General features: G+C 43.2%; 1 protein-coding gene across 1 annotated transcript in view; it reads left to right on the top strand.

The window, feature by feature from the left end:
• The first annotated feature begins 9133 nt into the window (after positions 1-9133).
• The window catches only part of LOC132954122 (meiosis inhibitor protein 1-like), a 38944-nt gene continuing 25577 nt past the window's right edge, over positions 9134-22500 (top strand). Inside the window, exons 1-10 of the mRNA XM_061026592.1 lie at positions 9134-9352; positions 9862-9912; positions 11555-11628; positions 12424-12529; positions 15818-16027; positions 17192-17364; positions 17916-18030; positions 19189-19308; positions 20560-20659; positions 21825-21959. Of these exons, the coding sequence (XP_060882575.1) occupies positions 9145-9352; positions 9862-9912; positions 11555-11628; positions 12424-12529; positions 15818-16027; positions 17192-17364; positions 17916-18030; positions 19189-19308; positions 20560-20659; positions 21825-21959 (1292 nt within the window). The 5' untranslated portion in view covers positions 9134-9144. The remainder of the gene's footprint in view (positions 9353-9861; positions 9913-11554; positions 11629-12423; positions 12530-15817; positions 16028-17191; positions 17365-17915; positions 18031-19188; positions 19309-20559; positions 20660-21824; positions 21960-22500) is intronic.

Below are 22500 nucleotides of genomic sequence, written 5' to 3'. Positions count from 1 at the left end.
GAGGAGGAGAGAGGAGAGGAGAGGAGAGGAGGAGAGCAGAGGAGAGCAAAGGAGAGAGGAGAGGAGAGGAGAGGAGAGGAGAGGAGGAGAGGAAGAGGAGAGGAGGAGAGAGGAGGAGAGAGGAGAGGAGAGGAAGAGAGAGGAGAGGAGGAGAGAGGAGAGGAGATGAGAGGAGGAGAGAGGAGAGGAAGAGAGAGGAGAGGAGAGGAGAGGAGAGGGGAGAGGAGAGGAGAGGAGAGGAGAGGAGAGGAGAGGAGAGGAGAGGAGAGGAGAGGAGAGGAGAGGAGAGAGGAGAGGAAGAGAGAGGAGAGGAGGAGAGAGGAGAGGAGAGGAGAGGAGGAGAGAGGAGAGGAAGAGAGAGGAGAGGAGAGGAGAGGAAGAGAGAGGAGGAGAGAGGAGAGGAGAGGAGAGGAGGAGAGAGGAGAGGAAGAGAGAGGAGAGGGGAGGAGAGGGGAGAGGAGAGGAGAGGAGAGGAGAGGAGAGGAGAGGAGGAGAGGAGAGAGGAGAGGAGAGGAAGAGAGAGGAGAGGAGGAGAGGAGAGGAGAGGAGGAGAGAGGAGAGGAAGAGAGAGGAGAGGAGAGGAGAGGGGAGGAGAGGGGAGGAGAGGGGAGAGGAAGAGAGAGGAAGAGGAGAGGAGGAGAGAGGAGAGGAGAGGAGGAGAGAGGAGAGGAGAGGAAGAGAGAGGAGAGCTGAACAAGGCCTTTTGAAAGAGTAGTTAGCTCATGGAAAGACAGATTTCTACCCTTAACTTAAAGAAAGGGCACGAGAGAAGGAAGACGGGAAAAGAAGGAGGACAGGAGCGTGAGAAAAGGGGAAAGTCATTAGAAACCTGGAGGGGGGGTGACAGGGGATGAGGGGAGAGAAACAGAACAACAGTCAGGCTCACAGATTCCTTCACAGAGAAAGCAATTTTCTGCACACTTGCAGGTTGCTGTTCTGTGGGCGGATAAATGGATGAAAGTTTCAATGCCTGTAAATGAAAAAAGCCCTGACGCAGTTATTTTTGTGCCTCTCACTCGTCTTTGTTCTTCTTGTTTTTACACACTTCTGTGTGACACGGGTTTTATTAGCTCTGAAAGGAGTCTGTCAGCACACAAAGAGAGCGTCACATTAATCTAATCATCTGAAGAGAAGTGATCTCATATAGAAGGGCCAAATTTACTTCCTTATAATAAATGAGAATATCCTCATTTCATCAGCTGGGAGATAATAAATCCATCATGGCCACTGCAGAAATGATGGTTCTTTATCATTTCCATCGCCTTTTTATAACTTCATAAACGGTCACTTTGTGCTTTGAAATCTTAGAAATTTTTATTTCAACACCGGAGGCAAACTGGAAACAGTCTCTCGTTCTCTCCTCTCTCTCCTCGTAGTTTGGAGTGATTTGGTTTACGTGCCTCGAGCTTTTTTATCTGAAGAGCTTCTGTGTGAAGAGGAACAAACAAACTTCATCATCTTCCTCATCCAGGGCCGTCTCCAGGATTTATCTGGGCCACCTCCCCCACCGCCTCAGCCAACCCTGACGAGTCACTATAACCACACCTCCGTTTTACTAATGAGCCAATCAAAGCTTTCAAATAAGGAGTTCATGTTTTTGTCACCATGCACTCTCTACCCGACCTAAAAAGCCTCTGCATGTTTCTAATAAGCTCCACGAGCAGAAACGTGCTCAAACTAGGATCAATATTGGAGATGCTTTTGAAAAATGGAGAGAGGTTAGAACACAGAAAGGTTTACAGACCCATGCAGAGCTGGATAAACACTGAAGCCTGAAACCCTAACCCTAACCCCCCCCCACAACAGTGACATCCATGACCTCATCTAAAGAAGGCCTTGAATGTCAGTGTGTCTTTTGAGTTGTCTCTCCATCGAGCAGGCGTGCTGAGTAGCTCTCTGTCCTCGTGTGAAAGTGGATCCTGCCCTGCCGGGTGCAAGCTGAGGACAGAATCAAAAGGGACACAAAGCTGCTGTTCCCTCTTTGTGTGACTGACTTCTCCAAACAGTACCTGCACTGTCTGCATGCAGGGATGCAGGGTTACTGTATAGGGGTAATACCTGTCATTGTTATTGGTTCCCATGTTTGTTTATTTTGTCTTACATCAGTGGTGGAAAGTGCTGACGGAGCAGTTTGGATAAGCTTCTCTGTTGGACAGCACAAAGAAGGTTAAACACATGTTAGAAATATAAAGTTTCACTTTTTATTACCTAAAGAAAAACACAACAAATGCACATTAGCTGTATCATGAAGCAACACCCGTTTCCAGTTTCCAAAAAAGTGCAGACAAACTCCTGCACACTGTCTAAATTTTGTTTGCGGAAGATTGCATGCATTTATTGATAACTGAAAACAAGTAATTATATTTTTGTTGCCATGGTATCAAATCAGTTAAAAAGCATGCAGCAATCTCAGGTCTTGATAAATGAAGCTGAAGCTAAAGTGTAAAATCCTGCAGTTCCTGGAGTGTCCACTAGAGGCTGGCTGCAGAAGCACAGGAAGTCACATACACACCCATTCTAAAAAGCCTGTTTTTACAGCAGAGATGAACATGTTTACAGCCTGGTTCAAAAAACCAAATAGGTGTGATTAGCTCATGTCTCGATGGACACACACTGTACGGGGGGTGAATGTTTTGATGACTCTACACTAAGGCGTGTAGCTGACCTGATTGACAGGTGGGCGCGGTGTAACGGTTTGTCAGGAGGTTTAAAACCCGCCTCAGCTCCAGCTCTCAGCCTGTCTCCTCTGACGGCCCCCTGCGTCCTCTGTGGAGTCATCGTGGTTCTGTCTCTTCTCTGTACCTCAGTGTGTGGTGATTCTTTTCTCAGTATTGTGGCTCATGCTGCGAGCAGAGCGTGGTTTGTGTTAGCTTTCTGTTTTGTCAGTCTGCTAAATGCTGCAGCTCAAAAGTTCAGCGTTGAATGGAAACTTCTGATGACAAATATTTCTTTTCCCCCATGAGGTAATGCTCTAAAATATCTCGAGTAAAAAAAACACATAAAAGGGCACGGCTTTAAGAGTTATCATGCATGATTACAAAACGCTTCTTTCCCAGAAATAACACATTTTTCAAACTCTGGCACCGTGTCCCCGGAGATTTTCAGCCCGTCTGGTTAAATGAAGCAAAGACGTTTCTGCACACTGAAAGCTTTTAAATCAGACACAATGTGACATCTTCTGTAGTGTTTAACAATATTAAAGAGCTAACCTAACTTGACTGAAGAACCTTTACTGACCCAGGGTTAGACACACGCTGTAGAGTCTTTGTGGTTTCATTGCATCTCTGTGAGAGTGCTGAGAGCAGAGCATGGTGATCATTTTTGCAAGTTTTCTTTCTGTTCTGTGCGATGAATGCTGAGGCGGGAAAGTTCAGCAATGCATGGAAACTTCTGTTGACAAATATTTGTAACCCCTGCAGGAAGTTGTGAACTCAAGCATAATCAATCGCCCCCATCCCCCAGAAAAAATAAGTTTACAATCCCCTTGGCTTCGTTTGAAAGGTTTAATCCGGATAGAAATGATCCAGGTTTAGTAATCCACTTTGTTTCTACCCAGGATCAGTCAATCCAGATTACTTTGATCCTGTTTGTTCAAAGAAAATCCCCCGTCAGGTGAGGTTTCAGAATTCTAAGGATCAACAAATCAGCATTACCACATCTTTAAACCAGCCTGAAGACCCACCACCGACTCCTTGATGAGAAATTCTGACCCAAATCTCTTTAACCCTTAACCCCCAAAAGTGCCGTAACTGAGCTCAGCCGTTATCACGTTTTTGTACGTTCATATTGATTCTACGACGGCGTATGCTTGGTGAAACGTTAGTATATTATGCAATATTATGGCACAAATATGAGTTATTGAACATCCGGCAACTCTGTCCCCACAGTTTGCTGAGTCACGTGAGGAATTTTTAATCGGGTTTGGTGACGACAGACTGCACCTCATACGTCAGCAGGCACCAGATCAGCCAATAGAAACATTCTGTTGCAGTAGCCGGGGTTCAACCTGTAGAGGGCAGTCACTGCATATTTCTAACACAATAAGTCGAATTTCAATATTTTGTTTGTACTTAGATGTCGAGATAGTGATCAACAACAAAATCCTCTTACAGGTTTGCAGCTGGAACAAAAAGTCTGGGGGTCTAAACCCCTCTCTTTGAATCCGAGAAAATATGGCATCAAAGGAAAACTCCAGAAAGTACCAGAGCTGCTTGACTCTGCTGCTTGACTCTACGAAAACACATCTAACAAACTTCTGATGGAAAATGCCAAAAAAACTTATAACATATTTAAGTTGATTGTACGGTGTTACGGTTTAAAACGTGACCGTGTTAACTGGTGACTTTCAGCCGTCTTTACGACAGATGTTAGAGATCATGCAGATGACAGGACGATACAAAATATATCACACAGAATTTCCACACTGTCGTATTATTCACCGTTAAATCTCTTCTAAAGACACTTCAGAGTCAAACACTGTTTGCAGTTCATATTCATGCAGAATAATGAAAGTGCGTCCTCTACCGAGTCTATAGAATAATAAGGACACTTCACTTTAGTGAGTAAAAACTTCACAGACTTTATCATCACAGATCTGACCCACAGAAATAACTTATAACGTTTTCTAACTTCTAACACTTCCGCGAGGTGCATGCAATTCTTGGCAGGGATGCATTTCTCGGCATAACACCTAAAGAAACCTTTCTTTCTTTGTTTTCATGAAAGACATATCTGATGAGGATTTTACGACATTATAATCAAAAAGATAGAAACAGAAGAATCCGTGAGAAAACTTTAAAACATTTACAACATAAACTAAGTTGCTGAAAGTCGCCAGTTAACACGGTCACTATTTACACCGTAACACCTGCAGCAGACAGAGCAGCGAGTTCTATTCTTTTACACAAGTTGCAACAGGTTGCAAACAACGCAATATGGCAATTTAAGAGAGTTTTCTTACCGTGAGTTGACATTTTATTCACACCAATCCTTTTAATGACGCTTTTATCTTTTTTTCTTATTATTTTGGTCACATTTAATCCACTGAGTCTGAGCAGACTGCAGGAGTTTCCATCTGTGAGGGTGAAGCTCACCTGAAAGTTCAACCCGAGTGAGCTACTGCATGTCCAACACACACACACACACACACACACACACACACACACACACACACACACACACACACACACACACGAGAGAGAGACTCCGCCCTCTTCCTACTTAATTATCTCAGCAGTGATACATGAGAGCGATTTTAAAGATCTAGTGCCTGAACCACTGAGGGAAGGACATTGTTATAACTGTTTCAAAATGTAAAATGGTGAAATGGACGTATGGAGTATGAGCGTGTTTCAATGTCCATGTGTACATGGTAAATGGACTTGAGCTTGTATAGTTCTTTTTTCTTCTGGCTGTGTAAAGAGTCCATCAGTTTAAACTCATCGTTCATTCACATTCACACACTGATGACTAAGCAGAGGGAGCAACATGGGGTTAAGTGTCTTGCTCAAGGACAATTCGGACATGTGGCTGCAGGAGCTGGGGAATCAAACCCTCAACCTTTGCAGTTGAGAGATGTCGGGCTCTACCACTGAAGGAGTTTGCCTGAAATGTATATTGATTAAAAACAAGAAATTAGCCATATTGCGTTTACCTGCAATGCTTGTTTAAGCCTCCACTGCCGTTAAATACATGCAGGCTTGCAGGAGGAAGACACATTAGTCATTACTAAAAACTGCAGTTGCAACCTGTTAATGTTGTCACCTATGGAAACAGTCACCACAGTGATGTTGTGGTTGATGACTGTAAAGGTAAAGCTCTATTTAGAACAGCGCCCACGATGACGGCAGAAGAAAACAGCAAGAAATATTATAAATCTATTCCTTCCTGATTTTTTAAGACTGCAGAATGATCTTTATATATATAAAGATGTGTGTGTGTGTTTGTGTGTGTGTGGGTTGTACACAGGAAGTGGTTTAAGACACATCAAGCCAAATGAGAGAAAAGCAAAAGCTATGTAGAGAAAAATGTGTGCAAGTAGTGTCTCCACTTATGCTTGGACACAACCTGAGTCCATTTGTGTTGTTTTATTGGCCCCTGATGAATCGTCTCTGTGAAATAGTTGTCAAATTAAATTGATGGATATGTGTTTGCTCCAACCTGAGCTCTCAGGAGCCAACAAACACCTGAAGCTGATGGATCACAGTCCTGTCTCTGCACAAATTACTTTAAGAACAAATATTTTCCACCTGCTACTCTGTTCAATCAGCCAAACAAGGCTCGTCCCGCATCCTGCAGACACTCACACAGTACGGTCGGCTTTAAATATATCTTTGGAGCGCAGCAGATTTGTCAAAAGAAAACTCCTCCACCTTTGAGAGATCGCCTGCTGCACACACAGCTAAGCTGCAGCTGCACTTTATGTCATGCATTACTTTGATGTGAAGTGAACTCGTGTTAAGGAGAAGTGCAGAGATAATAAATTGACATGTCGGTGGTGGTGCCTGATAAGTCTCCCCCGCACATCTCTCCTTGGATAGCTTTTGTTGTCATGGTGATAACCAAATTGTGGCCTTCACTGCTAAGCGATACTGGAAAAAAAAAAAAAACTAATTTCACAGCACATTGAACATATCATTCAGCGATGACATTTATTGGATGCTATTAGAAGATTATCACCTAGCGCTGTATTTAAAAAAAAAAAGATATCCGCCTAATCTTCAAATTTGGAAACTTTTGATGGCACTGCTAATAAAGATAAAGCAACTAAACTGTCAATCAGGTCAGCTACACGCCTTATTGTGAATAACTCTTATCCTTCATCAAATCAAAACTGATGAGTCATCAAAACATTCACCCCCCGTACAGTGTGTGTCCATCGAGACATGAGCTAATCACACCTATTTGGTTTTTTGAACCAGGCTGTAAACATGTTAATCTCTGCTGTAAAAACAGGCTTTTTAGAATGGGTGTGTATGTGACTTCCTGTGCTTCTGCAGCCAGCCTCTAGTGGACACTCCAGGAACTGCAGAATTTTACACTTCAGCATTGGCTTCATTTTTTCCCACAAGAGGTTGCCACTTGTTAAAAACTCAATGTATGTATATATATATATATATATATATTTTTCAACCTCCCCAAGTGTTAAACGCCTCCCCTTAAAAAAATGTATTTGTGAATCAAATTATTTCATTTTATTATGTACGTAGATATAATAATAATAAAAATGCTGTAACTGAATTATATTTTCTGTTTGAATACATACTTTTCTGTTTCGTATTGTGCAAACTTTTGAATTCCCCATACTGTAGGAATAAAAAATAAAAAAATAAAAAAATAAAAATAAACGCCATAATTCACACAAGGCATCATGGGAGCTAGGAATAAGGTGGATAAAAAAATGAACATAAAAAAAAAAGAAACAGATTTAGAATAAAACCGGGCACCAGGCCGTTAAAGCAAACACTGAAGGGGTAATAATTAATTCTTTTTTTTTTATGTCGTGTTTTTGTACTTTGTGTTGTTTTTTATGTTTGAATAAAGTTTTGATTGAAAAAAAATTGGGCGCAAACATTTCACTTTGTTGAAGCTGAAATGGGTTTTTGTTTTTGTACGTTTTCTGTCGTTTATAATTAATTTATGTTCAATGGATACTTTAGTGGATTGGTTACACTTCTTTTAATGTGACTGTTTAATCGGTGAAGACTTAAAATCTTCTAGAAAACAGTAAAACAGTAACTCCGCGCGTTTTATGCTAATGAGCTAGCTTAACGTTTTATGACGTTATGAATTAGCTAACCTGCTTTGCTACGGTTTGTTTACTATGTTTACGTTTACAACAGGTGACAACACAAACATGACGAGCGAGGATATTATCTATGAGAAGATCCACTTCAGACACGACCCGAAGTGGAGTGGCCGGCTGGGCCCCGCGGAGGGGGGAGGCCGGCTGGGCCCCGCGGAGGGGGGAGGCCGGCCGGGCCCCGCGGAGGGGGGAGGCCGGCTGGGCCCCGCGGAGGGGGGAGGCCGGCTGCTCTGCGTGGCCTGCGTCATCGAGATGATCGAGAGTGACGACATCGCGGTAAGAATGAAACCACACTTTGGTTTTTATCTTATTTAACGCTTAAATACTTCTCATATTCTAATCCTTCACAGTTTAAGATAAGATAAAACTTTATTGATCCCCAGAGGGGAAATTCAGGCGTTACAGCAGCACAGACAAGAAAGCTCAAAATACACATTAAACAGAAGAGATAAGATAAATAAAAATAAAAACAGGGGGTATATGCATGTACAGTTATATAATATAATGTAGTATAATATAATATAGTGCAATATGAACAATATAGTGTAATATAATGAAATGTTATATAATATAGACTAATATAATAATATAATAAAAATATATAGAATGTACAGTAAATATATATATATATATATATATATATATATATATATATATATATATATATATATATATATATTGTATGGTTTATTGACCCGGGCCAGGAATGACCTCATAACAAGTGTCTATACCAAAGTTTGAACTACATATCATTTAATAATTAGAGAAAGCCTATCTGACATTTCAGAGAGCAGGAAGAGTGTATTTTTCAGGTTTTCCAACACTAACATTTGGAGAATGACATTTACTATCACACAACATTACGTCCTATTTTACCTTCAAAAATGAAGTTAAAGAAATTCTTCCAACTGGGCAAACGAAATGTAAATGTTGAGTGTCTTGACATTGTCTGGACTTGTCAGCTAAATGTGGCTGAAGTGTAATGAGATGTTTTATTTATTAAAGGTCCAGTCAGTGAGCTGTGTAGAGAGTGAGATGATAAAGGTATCTTACTATCTGATCATTAAGGAAACATGTTGAAGTGCTGGCTTCTCTGACAACAATGCAGCAGCCAGTATGTCCTCCTTCTAACTTTAGATTCTGCTCCTGAATGCTCTGGATTTGTTTGGACCAGAGAAGGTAGGCACTTTTAAGGCGACTGCCCCACACGGCCGTTTTGGATGCCCCTCGGTTTGCCAGATATGAGAGCAGTTATCAGGTCAACAGGTGTTGCAGCGATGGAAGCGGGCAAGAGAAGTGGTTCAGATAGAAGTGATTGTACCCGACCTAAAAACAGTTCGATGGTGGTGGCTGGGCGTTCGGTGATGGTTTCCTGTGATGTTCAGGCTTTATTATATTTCCCTCTCTTTGTCTTTGTTTTACAGTCGGTGAGGAAGTCGTTTGTCCTGTCTGGTGTCAGTGGGCTGTTAAGGTCTTCTCCTGGGGCTTTGAGAGAGCTTCTCCAGCAGGACCTCAGAGTCTGTCTTCATTTTACATCTTCTCTGCTCGGTGAGTCAGAGTTACACTAAAAGAATCAGAGTAAGGATGAGAAGGAAGGACAAGAATGAATAAGACGCAGTGGGTGTTCTGCTCTCTGTCCTTATTGAGTAAGTTCATATGTGACGTAGGCTGATCATTCATATCGGGGTGTGTGTTTGGAAGAGTGTGATTTCATCACAAAACATAAACTTACTCCTCCCTCTCCCCCGCTGCTCTGCGTTACATGAGGTAAACACTCTGTACATCGAGATATAGTAAACATTTAATTCATGACATTGTTTCTTTTGCTGCTACGTTTTGTGGAAATCCAAAAAATATATTCAAAGATAACCAAAAAGCAACATTTGTCTTCATCGTCTGACCAAGAAGACATCAACGGTTCACAGCATAAATCTTCATGTAGTTTCTCTGAACTTTGCAGGTTTTCTTAAACTATTAAGTCTGTTGTTCTGGTCTGAGTTTTATCGCTTCATCTTTGTTATTAACCTTCTGTAAGTCAAGCTCTTTTCTTTCCCCAGGGATGCTTCACTCCGTGGAGGAACCGGCCACTCTGGGGAAGGTTGACCAAGGTGAGGAGATGCTTCTTTGTAGCTTGGATAATTTATTTATTTATTTATTTATGTTTGTTGTGTTGGGGAACACACACTGAAACACACATTCAGAATGAAACCCTTCTCCTATTCTCCTCATGTGTACTGTAGAAATGGACTCGTTAGCATGCAGGCTGTGTAACACAGTCAAAGGCTCTGAGTCACTCCTAACTCTCTTTGGGACTGCGATAACGGTCACTGCTGGTAACATTTGGACCTCACTGCACGACATGAGTTCTTTCACTGCTCTGCTGTCTGTATCCAGTGATCAGTTCAATCTGCCATAAACACATATTTCTTAGTTCACAGTCAGAGTTCTCTCACTGGATCTAAATGTTTAAAAACACTAAACTGTTTTGTTAAAGGTCCAATCAGTGAGATGTGTAGAGAGTGAAATGATAAAGTGAGCTTACTACATGATCAGACATTAAGGAAACATGCTATGTTTGCAGCAGCCAGTATGTCCTCCTTCTGGGAAAACTCCTGCACACGGTCTAAATTGTAAAAATAGTAAAAAAACGATTAAGGACCACAATGTTGGCAACTTATTTCAAATTTTTGATTATTGAAAACAAATAAATACCTAACATTGAGTTCTCGAGACTACTATTTTTGTTGCATTAACAGGAATCAATATGTTAAGTTATGGTAGGGCGCGGTCACACTAGCCATCTGTACCGTGCTGTACCCAAGCACGATTGCCCACCCGCAGCTCCATTCCCCCACTGGCCGGCGCGGCCCGCGGTCACACTACACAAGACTATCCGTGCCTAAGCACGATTACCTCTTACATAACGTCTTAATACAACACATGCACACTTTATGTTATTATGAAGCGTGCTCAGTTTACAAACAGGCGGACGAGAGAGAGAGCGAGAGAGAGAAAAAGAGAGAGAGAGAGAGAGAAAAAGAGACGCGCAGTCGAGTCCGCGTCTGCACATCAGAGAACAACACAGAGTATGACAGCTACTTTACTGACTTTACAGCTTTATTTTAAGCCATTTTAATCAGACACAGCAATAAATAAATAAATTGTTCTCCGATGTGCGGGCGTCCGCGCGACTCAGCCGCGCGGACGCCCGCACATCGGACACACTGGTCAACCGAACTGGACTTTAGCATTGAAGCGTGCTTGGGCACGGTACGGATGGCCAGTGTGACCGCGCCCTTAATGATAAAAATGTTCTCGCTGGTCTCTGTTTCTCCTCACACACACACACACACACATACACACACACACACACACACACACACATACATCATGGCTTCATTATTTATGGGGCTGTAATGAATCTCAGACTGTGTTCATCACACTCTTCTTGCAATGAGCTGGAGCAGTGAAGTTTTAAGCACTCTACTATTACAGCGAAGTGGTCCCTCAGGCATTTTAAGACAGATTCTGTAAAACTGCTCTGATACTTGATCTTAAGGAGCAATTTGACACCTAGTGTTTAAAACAGGTACTGCAGTCTAAATTCTAAAATCCTCCCCCCGCCTCGAGTCAGTGTGCCCTTAAATGTGAACATAACTGTAAAGTTTTTTTTAATGAATCTTCTGTTTTCTCTTTTTGATGTGTGTGTGTGTGTACAAACGTGTGTGTGCTTGTGTTCCTGTGTGTCAGTGCTGGTTCAGCTGCTCTTGGAGCTCCACAGCGAGCCGTCTTATCGCTTCGTTTTGGATGAGATACACAAACAGGTGAGACACTCGTGTACAGAGAAACACCTGCTCACTTACACATACAGGCTCAGAGACACGCTCAGCATCCTCAAACATCCAACATCACGTGTGAACAACACATCTTCCCCGGGTTGTTTAGTAAACACAGCGCCGTGCTTGTCTCCCTTTTGCTTCTGTTGTGTCTCCCTTTGGGAGGGGGAGAGGGGGAGGGGGGTTGTGGAAAAGCCTCACTAAACAGCCAACTCTGCACATGGAAAATAGTAAAACCTGTTTTTACAGATGATGATGACGGAGGTGTTACAACACGTGGAGGTGCAGACAGGTCTCATTGATGTCAGTAGAATAGAGCCTGATTCAAAATGTTCAAAGGAAATATTTAAGCAAGATCTCCAGAGCGATCTGCGTGCTTTGTTTTCTGAGTTCTGAAAATAAGTGAATTACAGGTTTGTGTCTTTAAAGTAAAAACGTATGAGAGGATCTGGGGACTTGTTTAGGTTCTCATTCTTCAGACCTTCTACGAGTGCGTTTAAATAAAAGAAGCGGAGTTAACGTCATACAACATATAACGATCATGATCAGCATGAGAGGTTAGAACACAGAAAGGTTTACAGACCGATGTAGAGCTGGATAAACACTGAAGCTTCAGAGTCCACCACATGGTGACCTGAGTGAGCATGGACTCTAGAGAGGAGGGGGGGGGGGGGAGACAGCTCTCTATGATGTTTAGAATTTAGACTGCAGTACTCATTTTATCAGAGTTACATACTGCTCCTTTAAGTCTTGTTGATTTATTTGTGTTCTTTCTCCGTGCAGCTCAGTGACCAGCTCAGTGTGAAGAGTCTTCTGCCCGTTTTCAACTTCTTGGGGAACCTGGTGGAAGCCGCCCCCAACCTCGCCTTCACGCTGGCGACTCAGTACGGTGAGCCTCTGCAACAGACACCAGAACACAGCCCACAGTCATACAGGCACTGATAGGGGATGGGGAGCCAGTGGAGGTTATGAAGGACGGGGGTGATGTGGTTACGGGTGTATGAGAAGGCGAGCAGCAGGATTGTGGATGTATTGTAGTTTCTTGAGTGTTTTGGGCAATGAACCGTAGATGAGACTGTCGCAGTGGTCCAGTCGGGAAATGATGAATGTGTGAGTGAGGGTCTCAGCAGCTGAAAGAAGAAAACTGAAGCATTTCCACGATAACTCAATTACTGCCACCTGTTTTCACCTTTTCAAAACCATCTCTCGTTCATGAAAGCAGTTATATACTGTATCTCTGTCAAATATTCTCCCCATGCTGCACTCATTTTGCGATATGGGACAAAAAAATAAAGTAAATTCGATCCTTTTTTTAAAAAAAACGCTCAGGCTTTATTGAGATAACCGCGCTTTGGCCACACTTTATATTCCACCTGTGTCGACGATCCCACGGCAGCTCTTACTGAAATAAAGAAATAAGCATGTTCAATCCGACCTGAGTTACACCATATATTTATATCTGTTTACCCACAATCCTCCAGTGTGGTAGAGCAGAGCATGTTGCCCCTCCCGCTCCTGCTGATTAAATCTGCTACAACCACCTGCTGATGTCTGTCTTCTCTATGAACCGTAACGCCGCTCTGTTAAATGGGAAGAATCAACTTCAAGTGTTCATAAAAAAAGAAACGCTGCATTTATCTGCTCTCTTTTTTTTTAAATCTCAATATTTATCTCAGAAAGAAAAACATATTGCATGACAGTTTTTTCCAATATGCATCTCTCATGTAAGTCATGCATAGGCAGGAGTCATGGTTATGTATTATGTCACATAGGTTTACCTCCCAGGCGTCCCCAGGAGTGTAGCGCTCCCCTGAACAGACTCAGGTAGTTGTGGTTTTCTTTAATGCTGATGCAAAATGCGGGCCGCCACTATTTACCGTGCGGGCCTGTCTGTGGCCTGTCACTCAGCGTGTCTCTGTCGTGCTGTTTGGACTAACGACAACAGCATGGCAATGACAACAAAGCCCAAAGCACCCAACACAAATTACTCTCTCTCTCCCTGACTCACTGCCTGCCTGTCTCTCTTACTGATGTTCCCTTTGTGTGTGTTTCTCAAATCTTTGCTTTCCTCCGGCCTCGTCTCTCTCTTTTTCCCGCCTCTTTCTCTTGTTGTCCGATTCCCTCCTGTCCTCACTCAGGAGAGAATACAGAGGAAAGAAGGAGGCAGGAAGAGAGGATGAAGCATTTTACAATAAGGACAGGCAGACACCGATAACGAGGATGATTTTGTGTGGAAGGGATATTAGTACAAGAAGCTGTCGTTCTCACATGTGGGGATGTAAGGGCGCACTCACGCTAAGCCCAGTTGTGTTCTGACCAAGCCCTTATTATGTGTTTAAAAACAAAGCTCTACCCAGGCCTCGTGTGTCGTAGGGCTGGGGTCGGGTCGCAGACCTCCAGTTGCCACATCCTGTAATTATTTACCAGACTTTAGAAAGAAACAACAACACAGAGTGAGGTTTGTTCAGTTTGTGGGGATTTATTTTGGTTTGTCAAACGAACGCATTTTGTTTGTGGGAAACAAAGACGAAGTATAAGAAGCTGCAGAGAGAGTGAGCCAAAGAAAGGTTCAGTTAAAGAGGCTGAGGAACAACAGAGACACACATTCTGTTTGGAGCAGATCACAGGAGGAACAAAGAGCGGCACAGTGAGGAAGAGAAACAGAAAGATACCAACCTTTTGGTTTTCCTCTTCAAAGAGAGCGAAAAGAAAACGTGTTCCACCTTCTGTTTGTGCGTCCGTCTCTGTGTTTGTATTTGTGTGCACGCCTCGTGAAATGTGTCTTTTAAACAACAGTAAGGCTTTCATTTTCCCTCCCATCCTTTAACCACTCTCTCTTATCTCTCTCCTCCCTCCTTCAGCCCCTCTCCTCATATATTTCTGTTTAATCAGACGTGTCTGGGAGCCTCTCCTGGCTCACATAGGTTTTGATCTGCTTCACAGAGCTCTCCCTCTCTCTCTCTTTTACAGTCTCAGATTGTTTTTTCCTCTGCCTCCCTTCAGCTCCTGCCCGCCGCTTAAACACAGATTATTCCTCTGTTCTTAAAGTCCCTTCATTACTCTTTTTTCACCGTCTCTCGTCTCTCTAACTACTTCTGCTTGTCTCATCCGCCTGTGTTTCAAGCAGTGCTTTATAGTTCAGGCGGCGGCCTTAACAACTCGTTCCCAACGCCTTGACTACCGTTGTAGAAACATCATAGTATTAATTTATAGTGTGTGCGGGATCGCCGATAGCCTAGCGGATATATCGCTACCTCATGTACAGCGGCTGTGGTCCATGTCATTTGAATGTCTCATTTCACTTTAACAAACTCTCAGACAGCTCAGCTGACGAGTCCAAAGTAATATCCACCTTATGACATCACACATTGACCTTATGACATCACACATTGACCTTATGACATCACACACTGACCTTATGACATCACACATTGACCTTTGTTACTGTTCCTTTGAGCTGTTTGACCTCACTTTGGGATCCCTAACCACTTCCTGTTTCTGTGCTCAACTTCCTGTTCTAACCTTCACTCTACAGGAAGCCTTACTATATTTCAAAATAAAAGCAGACAGGAAGTAAAGTACTCTCTGACTCTCTTTACACAATAATAAACATGAAACAGCCTGAATGTGCTCTCAGATGAATGTTTACTTGTAACACAGTTAATTTAAGTTAATACAATTCATTTCTTTCAGGTAGTGTGTTTTGGTTGTCTGGGGTTGCAAGAGTTTTATGAAGTCAAACCGAGGTCACGAGTCAAAGACTGCTGTGAACCATGCTTTCTGCCAGAGCGTGTGTCCGCTGTGCACGAGAGACTCCTCACTCAGCCCTGTGTATTTTTATATCCATCTTTTTTTTTCCCGCACACCCTCTCTCCCAGACGCTCCACTTCACCGCTCTTTCTCCCCAATAGTCTTCAATGTTTTCATCATCATTGCAGCTTCCCCTCCACTGTTGCTCAACCATCGTCTCTGATACGGAGGAGGTCGTTAAAGTGAAACTCCCAAAACACACTTTGTTCTCTGCGGTTTGCTCTGCGTCGTTCTGTCATCTCGCTTCAGTTTTTATTTGTTTATTTGTGCTTTCCTTTCCTTCCTCTGTGTCTCAAACTGACTGATGTTTCCACATGATAATTATATCTGAATCCTTTGTTTCTGTGTTCACTCATCCGTCCATCAGCCTCCCTGCTGGATCACCTGTGCTCGGCACTCCTGTACCCCGATGAAGCGCTGAAGGCCTCGGTCCTGTACGTGTGGCTCAGACTGTTTGGGACAGCCGGGGGCTCGGCCACTCAGTCTGTACCTGCTGCCATCAGGGACAGAGTGTGCGTCCTGCTGCTGCAGACTTTAGCCAACGCCAGCTCCCCTCTGCTCATCAACAAGTGTGTTGGTGAGAAAAATCATCCGTCACTTCTTTATTACCAAAGATTTGCATTTAGATCGATTAGAAGAAGAACTAACCCAAACATCCTGAAGTGTGGGCAACATATTCAGTCAGAGTTACATTTCACCTCACTTGCAACCGAACTGCAGAGCTGAAATCACTGTTAGTGTTGTGTTTTAATGTTTCTAGCCCAATGAATGAAATGTCTTTTATATTCTTCTTATCATCCTGAGCGCCTGGACCTGGATTATTTAAACCTCCGGTTGTTTTGGCCTTACATTTTCTTCCACTTTTTTGAAGTCTTCCCTTCCATGAGCACCGGTGGTTTGAGTGTCGTCTCTCTCTTGAACTGGAATCAAAGAATCAAAGGATTAAAGCGGGATGAAGGCGTTTGCTTTCTCGTACCAATTCTAATTAAGAGGATAATAAACTGATAGTCGGGTTCTGAGGAGGACTTGAAACATAATCCTGACTCCTGATCTTCTTACACTTCAAGTGAATACATTGCTGCCTTCACTCGGGGAGAGGTTGGAGACACGTCTGGCCTGTGAGCGTGCTGTGAACAGACGAAGCTGCAGGTCAGCTGTTTCCTCGCTGCACTATGGAGGAATTAAACAGGATTATCATTCTTTATCTCCCACGCTGTGCTAAAAAACAAAGTGCCACAGAAAAGAAAATGTACTTTTTCTCATGTCTAGAACATTCTTTGTTTTGTGATTTATGACTTTGTGTTCAGAAGACTGAAAATAGCTCATTACAAGTTATTTCATTATAAATTTGTATAACAGAGGATCTCTGTGGACTCATCATGTTCCTTTGGGATCGTCTTGTTTACAGCGAGCCCTGTGATTGGACTGCTGGGTAGCATCGCATTTCCCATACTGCTGTCATATACAAAATTCTGCAGAAGGACAAACGTCAGAGCGGTGTTTATCAGCTCAGACTCCCACAAAATAAGCTCAGTTTCAGTTGCCATGGTTACCTGAACACAAACAAGTGGGGAATGTAGCAGATAGAAATTGCACTGCCATGTAGAGTTTGTTACCGGAGTATTGCAGAGATTGACGCAGAAGTCCCCCGTGTCGTGTCTAAGAGACTTTGTTTACAGAGCGGGCGAGTGCATCATTTTGATAATTTGTGCTCAGTGTATTTGTGTCATTCATCGTTCAGGCCTGCTGTCGCTGCTGGTTCAGATGGGCGAGGCAGTGTCGGTTCTGATGAAGAGCAGTCCGGTCCAGGGCAGTGAGAACCAGATCACCCACAGCAACAACAGTCAGACCCCGAGCCAAACCCAAGAGCAACAGCCCCCCGAGCTCTGCCCTCTGCCTCTCATCCTGAAAAAGGTCTGTCCAAACATCCTGCTCCCGTCCCCAAGACCGCATTCTGGCACTCACTATAAAAATAACAAGCACTTCTAATCCTGGATTAATGTTCCTTTGAATAGGGATTCACAGGGGGTTTACCCTGGACTAATATTTGTTCTTCATGTCTGGGAAATCAATGTGTAGATTATATCTCGTTCTCAGTTATGACTCACGTTACAGCTCGGCCAATGACGTCATCCGACCTCCGTTGTGTGCCAAGGGGGTTGTAAAATGTAAATCTGGTCAACATAATCAAATCTAAATCTTAATTATTTGAGAGATTTGAGATCCTTATCCACAGCCAGTCTCTCTAGCCGGTTTCACACATGCACTCCTGATTATTTCCAGAGATTTCAGGAGCAGTTCACACATGACGCTCAGCGTGAAAATATCAGGAGTTTTTCAGAAGTTTTTCTGCATGTGTGAACGCTTTTATTTTACTTTCACTCAGGTGTGGTTATCAAGTACTTTTTCCACCACTGTTTGTGCCTTATTGAAATCTAATAAAGTCCATGAACTGTGTCGTCTAGCTGCTGCTGAGTGGAGATGAGACGTTGCAGGCGACCAGTGCGAAGTGTATTGCGTCCGTCCTGGTTCATTCTCCCGCTCAGTTCAGCGCTCCCTTCATCAAAGCCGACATACCAGGTGACAGCAAACACACAAACAAAGGAGCTGGATTTATTGCAGTCTTTTCTACAAATAATTTCCCCTGCCTTCTCCGTTTTTTTCTCCTGTCTTTATTTCCTCTCTGTGTGTACCTCTCTTTCTTTTTGTCATTCTTTGCTGCTTTCTTTTGTTTTCTTGCCTCTTCATCGCCGCAGGGACTCTGTTTGTAATTCTTTCTCGACTCTTCAGTTGCAGCTCAAAAGCTCTTGAGCAGTCTGCCTCCTCTGTCCCCCTCACTTCATAGTTTTAAATCAAACCTCAAAATGCTCTTTTATTGCTTTGCTTTTGGCTCGTCAGGAGAGTTTTCACTTTCCTGATGGTTATTCTCTTGTTTTAAATGAATTCAGTCTCTTAAAGGAAGAATGTGCAACACATAAATATACCAGAGATCCAGTCTGTCCTGTGTAAATGTGTCTCTGAGTCATGACTGTCTACAATGAGGGAGAAGCTCAAGTCCCGCTGGCTGTGTTGTTGTCAGAGCCGTGTTTACATGGACGGGACGGCCGGCTCCTCCCCTTGTGTATAAAAGCTGTTTTAGTGAAGAACTAGAGAGAAGAAGAAGAACATACTCACTGATTATTTGGATGTTAGTAAGAGTTTTTAGATCACGCTCATTCTGTGTCAGTTTACATGAAATGTGAAGCTACGAGCTAACTAAAGAGCGCTAACATTAGCATGCTAACACAACAATGTGAAGCTACGAGCTAACTAAAGAGCGCTAACATTAGCATGCTAACACAACAATGCAGGACACAGCTGATTGCAGCTCGAGGTGTGTCTCTGGAGGAGAGTGGAGACTTCGGTATGGAGGAGGCGTGGCCTAACAGCAGTTTGTTTTGGTTTCATACTGGTGCTCAAGGGCGACATCTACTGGATCAAAAAGTCGCACATTCTTCCTTTATTTGTGTGTTTTTTTATGCTTTGATTGTGCAGCACTTTGGTCATTTTTCGTTGTTTAATCGTGCTTCATGAATTCATTTGGATGGATTGGATTTCAGGACAGAATATGATCGTCCTTTTTTTTTAGCTAAACATGCTTGAAAACATTTTGTTTCTGTTTTGATAAGAGGTGTAGTGGTACTGTCCCCCATTATCTCCCCACTTCATCTCTGGCACCATTTCTCTGTTCTCTCGTAGAGTTTCTGTTCGACCGGCTGGCTGGGAGCAGTGATGAGGTGCTGCTGTGGTCTGTGTACAGCTGTCTGCTGTTGCTGACTGAGGACGCGCTCTTCTTCTCTCAGTGTCACTCTGTGTACGGTGAGAGAGCTGAGACAGATCAAACACGCTCCTGCTTCTCTCTGTGTCTGTGTATGATGGGATGGCTTTTATTTGGGGGTTTAAAGGTAAATTGATTAATGTCCAGAAAAGACATCGAGGACTTTACAGATGCTTCTTTCTCTACTGGAGACTATAATCTGTGAATTGTTAATTTTGGGCGTTAATTTTTGAAAACCGAATATTGAAACCTTAAACTTCTATTCAATCTGGTTTCCGCTTCTACATGGTTATATGGATTGTAATCAACCTGAGTACGAGCATAGCGCCCCCTGTATTTTAATGACCTAATGCCTGCCCCTGCCCTGGTGCTTTCATTGTTAATTTGTAAATACTGTTAATTTAATTTGGGGCGGCAGTAGCTCCATCTTGTATTGGGAATAGTAGGTATAGAGATTGGTCTTGCTCCCAGTTCACTTCTCGAGCACTGCCGTCTGAGAGACAGGACCCCCAACTGTTTGGTAACTCTTGCATGTGCAGCCCCTCAATCTGACACATCTCCATTGGTGCACGTTCATAGGATTGTGTTTGTGCATTACCCGGAGTGCACGTAGCAAGATCAGTAACAGAGTCCAGATCTGAATTTAGAAAGTATTTCTTCTTCTACAACTACACGCAGAGTAGTAGGTATGCATTCTTATCGTCCAATAAAAATAACTTGAGCAACACACGGGGCTCTGTGTGTCATTAAGTTTAAGCTCTAGTTAATTTTAAGTAAAATATCATTACAGCAGAGTCAGTGTAGCAGTAAATTAGAAATATGTACCACTGCCGCTGTTTTTTAGACATGCATGATTTAGTCTGTGGTGGCCTGTGTGTCACTCTTCTCACCGCAGGAAGCTGCTGTAACCTGCAGAGTTACTCACGGGCAAAATAATGGTACAAGTCAGGCCGAGATCAGAGAAGACTTTGTGTCTGTCTGCCTGATGGCGTGCATTATTAGCCCTTCATCACGTCTTTGTACGTTCAAACGGAGCGTAATATTAGTGTCATGAAACGCACTTTTAACTCACACACACACAGCGCTGCGCTCCCCTGCCGTCTGTCCTCTGTAACGCCTCTGAAGACGGTACAGAGGGGGGATCACTCCGTCCCCCCATTACGCCTCCACAACATTCAGATTGAAGGCTGAACATCACAGGAGCGTAACTATCACCGCTTGAAACGGCGGTCTGAACAGGGCTGTTGACCGAAGTATTTTTTGACACATGCGTGTTTGTGTTTGCACGGCAGGTATCGAGTCCCTCGTGCGCAGCCTGAAGGAAGCTCTGCGGCTGACCAACTTGGAGGTGCCTAAACAAGGCCTGCTGCTCCTCACTGAGATCCTGGAAAGGTGAGAGTCCCTCTGCACCTTTAAGAAAAAGCTAAAGACCAAGCTCTTTCATGAATACCTACTAACTTAATGATGATGGTCTCCATATTATTGATGATGATGATGGTAATGACGATGGTTTTTGTTTGATAACGACGACTTATAAGATGGTTTCTATACTGATTAGAGCTCTCAAGAACTGCCCTCAATGTTGTGCTTTGCCTCTGGTCACTTCCTGTCAGCACCTGTGTGTCCAATCAGACTCAAAGCTGATCGTTTGCTCTTACTGACATTGTTCCCTTTTTTCTAGATCCTTGCTTGTGTTGTTCTTACTCTCTGATGTACGTCGCTTTAGATAAAAGAGTCTGCTAAGTGAATTGTAGAATTGTGAGACCGATCGCTGATGTTTTGTTTTAGTCCGTCCCAAACCTGTAATCATTCTGCAGCAGTGGACTAACAGCTCCCTGGAAAGTCACACACTCAGCCTCTTGGCCCTCTGAGTACAAATTATGTCTCTACACCTCAGCTTCTCTTCACCTCCAGCCGAGCTCTCTCACATCACCGGAGGGTAAAAAGCAGCTGCAGCAGATAAATATCCTCATTATGTGTTAATGAGGCGTCACAGTTAGCTGCAGCTGTTCTCCATGACGATGTTTTCATTTGATCCCTCCAAAAAAACCTGCAAAATCTTTGTGGTTTGAAGGGACCTTAAACACATCGGAGGGATTTCTTATTTAAGCAACATCACCCGCAGCACCACCGTACAGCCAACCACACACACACATTTATTTTGATGTGTTTTAATATCACAGTATATTTGTACTCGAGCTGAATGTAAAGCTTCATCATCACGGACACGCAGAGCCGACCTCTAAAACATGTTAAATATGGTGCACTGGAAAGTTAATTATATTTGAATTAACTGTCTGCTGGCTCGCAGATGAAAATTTATCACGAGTCGGTAAAACAGTTTCATATTTCTGCAAGGTCGACATGATTTTAATGGAACGCTCCCCTCGTCGCATAGCAATAATACCGGGGATAAGAGGTTTCAAACGGCGAGGGAAATTTGTCCTCTACGCTGAGTGGGACGTTAAAAAGAAGTAGGTAGAGCAGAGAGCCCTTAAAGTGCTGAACAAGCTTGTGTGTGTGTGTGTGTGTGTGTGTGTGTGTGTGTTGTGTACAGGCAGCCCCCCAATGTGCGCCTGTTCCCGAGTGGTGGAGGGTTTGTGGCAGTGTCAGAGGCGGTCTTAGCTGGAGTGTCTTCCTCCTGCATACTGGTCGCCACACAGGCTGCTAACGCTGGCTCCACCCTGCTCAGGTAAACACAACACACACACAGAATATAAAGTTAATCAAATATCGTCACAGACACTCATACAGCCACATATGGAGTATACAGATATATCTGTAAACACACACACAGACTTAGAGATGCACAGATTTACTCAGAGATAATTTGATGCTTTTTACCTCAGAGAGCTGAACAGACTCTGGTAGATCACAATCACACCTTTATCCTCGCACCGCTACAGCTTGTGTCTTCCTTTAACTGTACAGTCATACAGTGTTGTGTTATTGAATGTCGGTGTCGTGCTGCACCAGCTGTGTGTGAGATGTGTCTAGAGTTCTGGTGTAAAGTCCACACTTTAACCTTACATGTAAACCGGTCAGTTTGTAACTTGAGTAAGTTGTGTCCTTGTTTGGTTACCACAGAGACGTAAGATTCATCCAACAGCTTGTCCTAACGGCATGTAGTTTTGTTTTGTTTTTAAATAAACTGTAAAAATAGCACCCCAACGTATTAGTCAAGCTCCGCCTCCAGGGGTAAAAGAAAATCCTGCGCTCGCGTGCAGTTAGGA

The sequence above is a fragment of the Labrus mixtus genome, chromosome 20, assembly GCF_963584025.1.
Source record: "Labrus mixtus chromosome 20, fLabMix1.1, whole genome shotgun sequence".
Taxonomy (NCBI): Eukaryota; Metazoa; Chordata; class Actinopteri; order Labriformes; family Labridae; genus Labrus; species Labrus mixtus.
The sequence above is the reverse complement of the archived record's forward strand: the minus strand, read 5'-3'. Positions and strand labels throughout refer to the sequence as shown.